Raw genomic sequence first — 11919 nt, forward strand, 5'->3', positions numbered from 1 at the left:
GAATTTAAACATTTTATATGCTCTAGGATTGGCATTGACACTACAAGAAGTACTGTTAATTTAAGTTTTAAATACAATCTGAGTGGAGATTTGTTAGCTTTTCCGGTTGAGGATGAGGAGGCTATAGATGCAATGTGGGAGTATTCAAGGTCTACCCCTAGTCCTTCTTTAGAGTTATATGTAGAAGAGGTACCCCTAGGGAACGAAGATGTGAACGTAGTGGAAACAAATGCATTTATGAATATAACTTCTTCTGCCCCTTCTCATACGCCCTTCCCTACCCAAGAAACCGAAAATCCCTTTATTCCATCTTCCTCTTATCCTTGTAATGAACCCAATCAAGTTCAATTTCAAGTCTCAAATGATGTTACTTTTAACTTACAAGATACAAATGAGCCTTGGGATGATGTTAATAGTGAGAGTAATGAATTCGTTGAGGCTCCTTCTGAGGACGATGTGGGTGTTGACGAGGAGGCTCTAGCTAATGACATGACCTTAGGAAACATTCCCACAATCGTTGCTCCTACACCCTATGCACTGGTTCCCCCTCTAGATGAACACTTTAAGGACAACTCTTAGAGGTCTTGGGATTGTGATACAACCTACACCGACGAAGGAGAGTTTTAAAAGGGTATGATGTTTGACAACAAGGATGCCTTGTTGGACGCTGTTAGATTGTATCAAATTCGTATGAACGTTGAGTACAGAACTGAGACTTCAAATCAAACCGTGCTCACGTTGAAGTGTAAGAGAGGGTGTGGTTGGAGGCTTAGGGATAGGAAGACCTCCTATTCACCGTCATGGGAGATAATTACTTATAAAGGGAAGCATGGGGGTTGTGTTTTAAGTACTGAAAACGTGTCAGCTGGGCACATTCATTTGACATCTTCCGTGATTAACAATCGTATTAGAAATTGTGTTGCTCAAGACCCATCAATTAAGGTTTCTGTTGTCCGGCAAATGGTGAAAGACCAATTCGGTGTCGAAGTGACCTATAAGCGGGCATGGTGTGCTAAATAGCAAGCCCTTCTCTCCATCTATGGTACGTGGGAAGATTCTTATCCTCTTCTTCCACGCTTCCTGAAGGCACTGCAAATTTCAAACCCCGGTACCGTAGTTGAGTGGTTCTTTAAGGAAGATAATGATGTCGGTGTGTATGTCCGTCCTAGTATTAGAACTTTCCAACGCGTGTTTTGGGCTTTCCAACCTAGTATTGAGGGATTCAAGTATTGCAAACCCGTTATTGCCATTGACGGAACACATTTGTATGGTAAGTATCGCCATACGTTGTTGACTGCGATTGCCCAAGATGGGAACAAGGGAATATTCCCGCTTGCCTTTGCTTTGGTCGAAAAAGAATGCATAGCCGCGTGGTCTTGGTTTATGGGCTGTGTTCGTAAGCATGTGATGCATAGTCCAGGGTTATGCGTTATTTCCAATAGGCATGCGGGCATTCTAGCAACTATGGAGGAGCCGGAATGGCAACCTCCAAACGCCCATCATAGGTTTTGCTTGCGGCATTTGTTAAGCAACTTCAATCGTCAAATGGGTAATGTGAAGTTGAAGAAAATGTTTGGTAGGACTGCAGAGCAAAGACAACCCAATAAAGTCGTCGAGGGATTGAAGGCCATTGGTGTTGTTAATCGTGAAGCACTATTTTGGATTGATGAAGTTGGTGATATGTCTAAATGGTCAATATGTCACGATGGAGGGTATAGGTACGGTGTTACTAATACGAACTTGGCCGAAGTATTCAATAACGTGATGAAGGGTGTGCGTTTCTTGCCTATAACCACTCTTGTGGAGTTTACCTTCTATCGTGTTAATGATTATTTTGTAAAAAGACGCGAGAATGCAAACGCGTGGTTAATTGGGGGAAACACGTACACTTCACACGCCACTAGAATTATCACCCGTAACACCGAGAAGGCAAACTACCATGAGATCATCGCATTTGGCCGTGGTAATAGAGGATCGGCCAAGGGTGGTAAAATACAAAGTGTGGATATGAGCGAGATGAAATGCACTTATAACAAACCGTCCATATTTCACTTACCTTGTTCTCATGTTCTTGCCGTATGCATTAAACGACACTTATCCTATGAGCGTTTTGTGGACTCCTGCTACAAGACCCAGAGCTATGTTAACACGTATGAATGCATATTCTTGCTGTAAATTGATAAGAGGGCATGGCCTCAATACACCGGTGCTGAGGTGTTACACGATCCAGATCACATTTGTGGATTAGGAAGATCTAAGTCCAGGAGGATCGCGAACGAGATGGACGAAGGATCGCGGAGACGCAACGCTTGTCGACGGTGTGGTATTGACGGTCATAATACTAGAACTTGCACGTCAAGGTAAATAGTATCTATATTTGAGTATATAAACGTAAAGATTATGAAACAAACATAGACCACATTTTTCAGTACTTCTTAATTATTTTTAGATTACATAAGGCTTACTTATTATTTAATTGCAGGAGAGATGGATCCAGCAGCAACAGGGCCTCTGGACCCTAGTGTCCTTACGATGCAGGCGAGTCACAGGAGCAGTGTGCTATGGGATGTATAGGTCATTGAGCTTACCCCTTTTAAAATTATTACTTCATAATACTTTAAATTGAAGCTAACGTAATATTTTGAATTAGGTGTCCGATACGGAAACCATATACACCAGGCATCCCGATTCAGCTCCATGGGCGATTGACGCACGGATCGTCCCGTACCTTCAGCTTGCGAGATTGCATGACTTCCACCTGATCGCGTACGGGAGAGTCGATCGGGCGCTACTCACGGCTTTAGTCGAGCGGTGGCGCCAGGAGACTCATACCTTCCACCTACCTATAGGTGAGGCTACCGTCACGTTACTTGACGTAGTTGTGCTTACACGGCTTCCCATCGAGGGACATGCCGTGTGCATCGATGCACGCCAGTTCGAAAGGTGGCAAGACAAAGTCCAAAGACTATTAGGAGTCCGACCTCCGGCTGAGGTAACCAAAGGGAGTAGCCTGCGCGTAACATGGCTTGCACAAAACTTCTCGCAACTCCCTGAAGGTGCTGATGACGCCACCGTTGAGAGATACGCTAGGGCGTATCTCCTTTATCTGATTGGTGCTGTCTTGTTCTCCGACAAGACTGGCAACCGAGTACAACTATTGTACTTGACGTTGCTTGATGTGCCATGGGAGGTCATCTCCGGGTACAGCTTGGGTTCGGCAGCCCTAGCGTATCTGTACAGGAGACTTTGCGAAGCTTCACAGAAGAACGTGAAGGAGATCGCTGGGCCCCTGATTATTCTACAGGTAATAATAAGTTATAATGATTATTCTATAGGTAATAATATTGTTGTACCTCTTTTACTTACTTATAATGGTAATTCTTAGCTTTGGGCATGGGAGCATGTTCTCATTGGTCAACCGATGAGGAGTGTGGGTCGTGGTGCATTTGCGCCACCACTGCTTCCTCCCCCGCATCTGCCATATGGATCGCGGTGGTCCTTTGAAAGACGAACAAGGACCCACACTGGATCGGGCGTGGGGTTCTACCGCAATCAGCTCGATCTATTACGTGCTGACCAGGTAACAACTTCACCACAACTTGTTTTATAAGTATCAAATTGAGTAATTTATTAATCGAATTTTCACGTTTAGTTTCTATGGGACCCTTACCCCGCTGAGGCATACGCTGCATTGCCTCAGCACTCGGGCATATTGTCAGGGGCGTGGAGAGCATCTGTACCTCTGATCTGCTTCGACATGGTCGAAGTGCATCTCCCTGAGCGCGTACTGCGCCAATTTGGGATGGTACAGGGCATCCCGCCTCCATGTGACACTGAAGCGGAGCTCCACCACTCTCGCAAGGGTCGGGATCCCAAGAACTGGCTAGAGGTCAACTGGCGACATGTTGCTCGTTGGGAGCACAGGCTAGATCTGCTTGCCCAAGGTGCGCCGATCGACGCTGCAGGCGCACCTACTACGGCAGATTACATGCCGTGGTTCCTCTCCATTACTCGCCGATGGATGACACCACGAGGTATCTTGGCGGCATCCCAGTACAATCCCGCAGCACCGACGATGACACACTTTGTAAGTATTCTTCAACTTTAATTATTATCCATACAACTTACACTTTAAACGTTTCATTAATAATTAAGTCTTACTGCAGGCACAAGGCATTGCATCAGTCATCGGCTCCTCCCAAGAGGAGCCCGTACGGGAGATTGCCCAAGGCATACTCCGAGGCACGCAGTTTCAACACTTCATTCCGGAAGTAACTGCGCCCCACACCACTACGTACGAGTACGAGTCATCTCCTCATCACCCCGACGTTCATCTTGAGGAGGTTGAATTAACGTGCCCGGACTACGGTGTCGGGTCCTCACAGGGTGCCACATCATCACACTATCAATCCCCTCCCCTACCCGAGCGTCATGCGACTGCATCTTACTATCGTAGGACGCGTCGTAAACCGTCACAATTAGACAGGGTACAGGAGGAGGATTAGCATTACAATAGTTTTGTAATTATTGAACATTTGTACATACTCATTTGTAACTGTTGGTCTTTTGTTTGTAAATTGTAACATATATATACATGTACATATTTTTACCGTAGTATCACACGTTTATTATGAGTGAATTGATGTTAACTACTTAGACTTTTGGGCGATGATTCATTCCGCGAACAATGCAGCATAAATTTAATCAAAAACAAACATACAATCATATTCAAATAAGGATGTTGCTATTCAACATTCAACACAATTTCAAGCAAGTTCAACAAATCCAAATCCAATTACATACTTCATGCATTAAACTAGCGTCCGTAACTAAGAAGGCTTATTTAACTTTCTCATAATTCTTTCAGTCTCTTCTTTCCTATGTGCCATATCATCCATTTGTCTCTTTAGATTAAATACCTCATCTTTAAGCTCTTGTTTTTCCTTCTCAAGCCGTATTATTAAGTCTCTCTGCCATTTTGTACCCTCCGGAGCAATCCAGCGAAAGTATGTTACTAACAGCGACTTTCAACTTTTTATATATTTTTTTTTCCCTTAATTCGCTGTTACTAACAGCGACTTACCCGAGGCTAGGCTTGGACATACGGAAGCTTATTTTGGGACATAAGTTTTCCCGAATCTTATATTTGGAATTAAATTATTTATTTACCTTATTTTTTTCAATCTTTCGACATCAAGTCCGGCCCACAGGCTCGCTTTCTTTTTGTAAAATGTAGCCCAATCTGGCCCGTTTAAAGAAGAGTTTGTTCCATTTCTGGCCCATTACACTCATCTACTCATAACACAATTAACACAAATACAAAATGCATGAACCACACAGGGAACAAAAAGGAGGAATAACATGTTACATGTGCTATGTCTCCTTTTGCTTCATGTTCAAAACACTTCATAAATGCACATGCTATTGCTAATGAATACTTGAGTTGAGATTCAATAATTGACCCCTACAAGGCTATAAGATGTGCAAATGATCTTTTATTTTCCATATCTTTAATTTTGCTATTCTTTCTATTTTTAATATTAATCCCATATTTTCTCTATCAATTTGTTTGAAAAATTCATGCTCTCTATTGTGCTCGTTTTTTTTTTTTTTTGTTTTTTTTAAAAAACTTCATTATTTGATTGCTAATCTTGTTCGGATAATTGGATATGCATCATTATTTGACAAAACACTTTACTTTAGAGTCCATCCTAAAGTCATATCCGCGAAAAAAATTGCAAATAAGAAATTTACATTTTTTGTGCAATGAGGATTTTATTACCTTCTTTAATAGATAATAGAATTTTTTTCAAGTCTTATATAGCGATCCATACCATTTTAGTATGTACTAACTTAATAATAATAGCAAATATTTATCAATGATTGTACTTGAAGTAAAAAGACTTACTATTCTAATACCTTTTGAGGTTGATGCACAATAAATTATATACAAGACTTTTTTTTGAACGGGTGTTCTTTGTACTAAAGAATATATTTTTATTCATACAAATACTTGATTTAGTACAACCATCAGCATACTAGTATGTATGTCTTAAATTAGACTATATAGAACATAAATATCATACAAAAAAATAATGCCTTCTCTGTTGCATCAATATTATAGTAATGAAAAGAATGATGGATGGTGAATGATGATTGATGATTGTAAGCTTGACAACCTTCTTACTTCTTAGCTATGAATAATCCCCTTCTTATTGCGAAAAGGACCGCAAGCCTGCTTCTAAATCCTCTAAAGTGATAGTCGTCAATTCGTCCGAATCCATACAATCAAAGCTGAGCCTAAGGTCCAAGTTTTCTCGAGCATTAACCAACATCGGATCAATCAAACCTCCATTCATCTCTTGTCTTTGCTTTACAGACGTTTCCCTCTCTATCAATTCCGCAATTGCATCCAAGTTGCACGAATTGTGTAGCCTAAACCCGTATAAAAGGCTACTTTCCGTTTGATTATTCATCTTTATGTAAGTGATATTGGCTAGGTCCTTTGAATTGAAATCATCAAAATGGAAAAACTTTGTCACCCTTCTGCAAAATCCTTCATTGGAATATATTACCCGTTTCATAGGCTCACTGTACCCAGCAAATATGACTACTATCTTCCCATTATCCATAACCGACATAATCTCCTCCAACGCTTCTAACCCATAATCCTTATCATCTGATTTCTGCATCGGTATAAGACGGTAGGCTTCATCTACAAAAAGAATTCCCCCTTCCGCTTCTTTAATCTGCCCCAAATGCAAAAACATTACGTTTATGGTAAGTTGTAATCCAGATTATTACTGTCGGAAACGATATCATAGAATAGTCGAAAGGGGAAAAAAGGGTCAGAAAAATACCACTTTCCTAGTCTTCGGCCCTGTGTGACCAACAAATTCACCAACCAAATCTGTTCTCTGCACTTCAGTTACTTTATCGGTGGGTAAAATTCCTACCATATATAACAACTTTCCGAGAATTCTAGCCACCATAGTTTTGCCTGTCATACAACAACAAATTATTCTATTGCATAAATAATCATTTGACAGGCAACAAAATCTAATTCCAGATAATATGTTCGCAATTTCAAAATCATGATAACCATGTGCCGGGCGAAATAATACAATAAAGTACTTCTTTTGCAGGAAATCTATACTTTATATAATTGCATAGCAGTTCTAGTGATAAGGAATATGCTTTACTATGATCAGATCATCTGTAATATCATTAGATCATATGATGTGTAGTCAGCTAATAATTTTTAAGTTATTTCTTTCAAGGACAAGTACAATGCTCGATGGCAGCTACCCAGAATGACAACTAATATGCTATAAAAGTCTACATTTTTAAAATTCGAATGCCGAGGACCGAAACACTCACCTGTCCCAGGATTGCCAAGAAATGCCATATGCGGTGCTCTACGAGCACCCACGTTTAGACCAAGAGCTCTACGCCTTTCATCAAGGAGCATTCCCCTAGCCCATTTTCTCAACTGCAACTTAAGGTCATGCAAACCCACAATGTTTTCCAGTTCACACTCAAGTTCATCCATCTTAGCTTTTGTCTGACCACAAGCTTCAAGAGCCCTTCGCTTCCTCTGCTCCTCAAGATACTGATTTAGTATCTTCCGCAATTTCTCACCTCCAGGACCTGGTGATAAATGGTTTAGAGGGGCCATGCCATCCTACATATCAACAATGTCATGTATTTGTTACAAAAATTAATAAACTTGATTACAATGATACATGAACAACAGAGAAATACGCAAAGCATGTGATCCGTGGACTCACATCATCCTTGGCAGTGCAATCAGCATTAAACTCGAGCAAGGTCTTCACTGTCGAGCAGTCATCTGAACGAAGTGAATGCCAAACAGCAAGATGCAAGGGTGTCATTCCATTCTGCACAGAACCAAGGAGAACTTTCAAACTTTAATTTATACAGGTTCATGCTTCAGCCACATTAGCACTATGTTTGGATAACAGTTTTGAAAGAAAGAAAAGGAAGGGGAAGGAAGGGACGGGGAGGGGAAGTTGGTGTGTTTTCCTTCCAAATCTTTACAATATTAGACAGCTTTTTTTTTTTTTTAAATGTGAGAGTTCCTCCTTTCAATTCCCTTCCCTCCATTTTCCACCTTCCCCTATTGATACCCAAGTGAGGGAAATGCAATCTCTCTATTAGCACTATGTTTGGATAATAGTTTTGAAAGGAAAAAAAAGGAAGGGGAGGAAGGGGCGGGGATGGGATGTTGGTGTGTTTTCCTTCTAAATCTTTACAATATTAGGAGTTCCTCCGTTCAATTCCCTTCCCTCCATTTCCCCCTTCCCTTGTTGATTCCCACAAGTGCGAGAAATGCAATCCCTCTATTTCCGTCCATTACTTTCTATCCAAACATAGTATAGGAGGGCAAAAGTTGCTTAGATGAAAGGTAGAAAAGAAAGCAAATTACATTGGCTTTGGCCTCTATGAAAGCACCATGAGAAAGAAGTAACTTAGCGGCTTCATTACAGCCATTCTTTGCGGCCATGTGTAATGGAGTCTCCCCATACTGCAAAAAAAATATCCTAAATATAAGGGAAATAGCAAAATTTTTCAACATCCTACAATCTATTCTTGCCACCATTGCACATTTTTTCAAAATGCAACTCATACCATATTCTTGGCTTCAAGCTCAACCTGTTCTCCTTCCTTCCCAGCAAGCAAAACTTTCACAATCTCAACATTGTTGTAACCAGCAGCAACATGAAGAGGAGTTTGTGCCATCTGTACTTGAAAGAGCAGCAAGACGATTAATAAGAGATAAAACCATAAAACTCAATGATAGAAACATAACTACATAAGTGATCACATTAACTTCAGAATTCAAACACATCAAAAGACCAACAGAGCGCATCTGCCCCCAAAAAGTACCACAAAACATTACGGAAGGCTTGTATTCAGTTAAGAGTAATTTTTAAGGGATTCAAAAAGGCCAAAATTGCCTCAAATCATAAATGTCACCAATTATACGGTGCATTCTGCCTAATTCTTACTAAACACAAAAACACAGCAAGAATGTGATCTTGTCTCTTAAACAAAGCCAATTGTCAGAATGCCTTCATCAAAATCCACACAGCTAGAACCCTTTATTGGTAGTTTAGCCTAATATAATTCAGCAATATGATTCCTCAAGAACCCAAAAGTTCAAAACTTTGCTCTTAGATCATCACAAAAAAACGCAGCTTCAAATTTTCCTAATAACCCCATTATTCCAACATTATATGCAAAAGAATAAGAACCTGGAACATGACTCTCAAATTCGCAACTATTTTTTTCTTCTTTTCTCATTGTGTGAAGAATTTAATATAGACCACTTCTTCTTAGATCCATACCATATTATTAGACAAATTCCAACAACTAGATTGGATAAAAGATAGACAATGAAATGAAGATCCAAACATCTAGAGATACAACAAAAACCCATCAAAGAATTGACATCAAGAACTTAAATTTAGCACAGTTAAGCTCGCACCACCAAAGAAAACAACAAAAACAGATTCCCAGAAAGAAGAGAAGGGAGATCATTTCCCAATTTCAACAAAATTCAAAACTCATCTCCAATTTTCAATAAAACCCAAACCCATCTCCCATTTTAAACAAAAATCAAACCAATTTCCAATTACAACAAAATAAAAAATCCATTTGCCAATTTATTCAAAAATAAAAAAACCTAAGAAAAAAGCAGAACCACAGAATTTAAAGATAGAGACAAGAAACATACAACAGGATTTCGTTCATTGAGAAGGGAAGGATTTTCTTTGAGCAATCTCTGAAGGCCATTAAGATCCCCAGACTGAGCAAAACCATGGATGGTTATAGGCTTAGAAGATCTAAACCGTTGATCCATAGCAGGCGCCATTTTTCTTTTTCTAATATTATTAGAATTCTCAATTTTAAGTAATCAAAAAATAAATTCCCACAAAACCTCAGAATTTCTCTCTCCTAACCTGGGAAAGAGAGGAGAGAGAAAGAATGAATATAAGAAGAAGGAGAAGGAAGAATGAAGAAAAGAAGCAGTGAAAGGAGATGGAAGGGGTGCTGAAATTTCTTGGCTTTTAGTAATATAACTTTTAGGATGTCCAAATCCACCATCGCAGTGCCTATTTTTATTAATAGTCGGTAGTCCGCTGTCTATTTGTCTTTTTAGAACAGCTACACTTGATTTCTACTGGTTTTCTTTTTCATACTTCATGCTCTTGCAAACTAGTCTTTGTTTGTTTGTTTTTTACTACTCCGTACTTATTTAATTGTATCAAACACAAATTTATTTATTTTTTAAAAAGTGGTAATAAATGAAAAGTGGAATTGAATTGTGTAGAATAATAAAAAGAGGGTTAAAATATATAGATGAGATTAAACGAAAATAATGAGTTATTGTTCAAAAATAAAAATAATGCAAATTAAGTGGGACGGACCAAAATGAAAAATAATGCAAATTCAATGGGATGGAGGGAGTAATTTCTAATTTGTAATGATTTATACTTTTTCAGTTTCCTATTACTTGCAACATTACAAGATAATGTATTATTCATTTAGTATCTTTAATTTCTATTAGTTTTTACTCTATAAGTTAAAACATAGTTAAGTGAGATATAAGTGAGATATATTATTTGATTCGTTACAATGCAAAGATTTTAATATCAAATTTTTATAATTTTTTTAAATATAATTAAAGATATTAAGTATTAAATTAATGTGTTGGACTGCATGAAAAGTCAAAAGTTATAAGTACTTTGGAATAAAGAAAATATATGTTTTAAAGTCTAATCTACAAATGTTACTTACATTTTAATTATATTTACATTTTTTTCACTTTCTCATTAAATTATACTCCCTTTGTTCCTTAATGAAATTCTCACAAATAAGTTCACAAGAATTAAGAAAAATAGAATATTTTAGATATTGGATATATCATTTTTTAAATAATAAATTTGATTGAAAAAAAGTAAGAATTATAAACATTAACAAAAATATTAAAACAAAAGTTCATGGAAAATATATGGGGACCCCATTTAATAATAAATTGTTTTTATAAAGTTAGTGTGAAACTTGTGGGAACCATAAGGAATATAAAAATGTTAAATTAAAGTTGGTGAATGATATGTGAGGACCATAAACATTATTAAAATATTAAAATAAGGATGCATAAGGTTATTTTCGTAAAATTTATGATATTAATAAAAAGATTCTTTGTAAGAACAAACAAATGAAACACCCAAAATAGCAAATGAAACTTCTTTAAGAGTCAGGGTAGTAAAATATTTTAATTACCACTATTAAAAGAGAGAGTCGAGCAGATGATATTTGACTGGGGTTTCGTTCAGTTAGAGTTGCTCAAAATTAACATAATAAATCGAAATTGAGTATGATCTGACCAACCCGAAATAACTTGATTGTACAAAATAAATTAATTATTAAGATATTTAAATGTTGTTAAGAATCAAAATTAATTCATTGAAACACTCGAATAGACTCATCTACTTTTGATCGCATTGTATTTAGATTCATTTATTTTCGAGTAGAGTTGTTTTCAATTTGGATTGAGCTCAAATAAACTTATGGGTCTAGGGATTGTTTAAAACAGTTTTGTGATTAGAACTAAACAAAAATGTATCAACAAAATACAATTATCTATCATCCATCATATGTGCACAAAAGACTTGATTATATAAAAAATAATAACAATATATTTTTAGCTTGATACTGATTGTGATATTTTGTGATAAGAAATGTCATTTTCAATAGCAAACCCAAACGGACAGGTGAAGTATACGAAGAAAGTATTGAAAATATAGGTCTTTTCAAGGTCTTCTCAAGGTCTTCTCAATGCCTTCTCATGCATACAATCATCAACACACATTAGTAATAACTAATAAAAAT

General features: G+C 37.8%; 1 protein-coding gene across 1 annotated transcript; it reads right to left on the minus strand.

Moving 5' to 3' along the window:
• Positions 1-5894: 5894 nt before the first annotated feature.
• Positions 5895-10244, minus strand: LOC130824594 (protein CfxQ homolog). Its single transcript, XM_057689659.1, has 7 exons — positions 9761-10244; positions 8653-8763; positions 8450-8548; positions 7791-7901; positions 7381-7684; positions 6861-7000; positions 5895-6749 (listed from the first exon to the last, which is right to left on the minus strand). Exons 1-7 carry the CDS (start codon positions 9896-9898, stop codon positions 6213-6215), a joined length of 1440 nt encoding a protein of 479 aa, XP_057545642.1. The 5' UTR covers positions 9899-10244; the 3' UTR covers positions 5895-6212.
• Between the last annotated feature and the right edge of the window lie 1675 nt (positions 10245-11919).

The sequence above is a fragment of the Amaranthus tricolor genome, chromosome 9, assembly GCF_026212465.1.
Source record: "Amaranthus tricolor cultivar Red isolate AtriRed21 chromosome 9, ASM2621246v1, whole genome shotgun sequence".
NCBI lineage: Eukaryota > Viridiplantae > Streptophyta > Magnoliopsida > Caryophyllales > Amaranthaceae > Amaranthus > Amaranthus tricolor.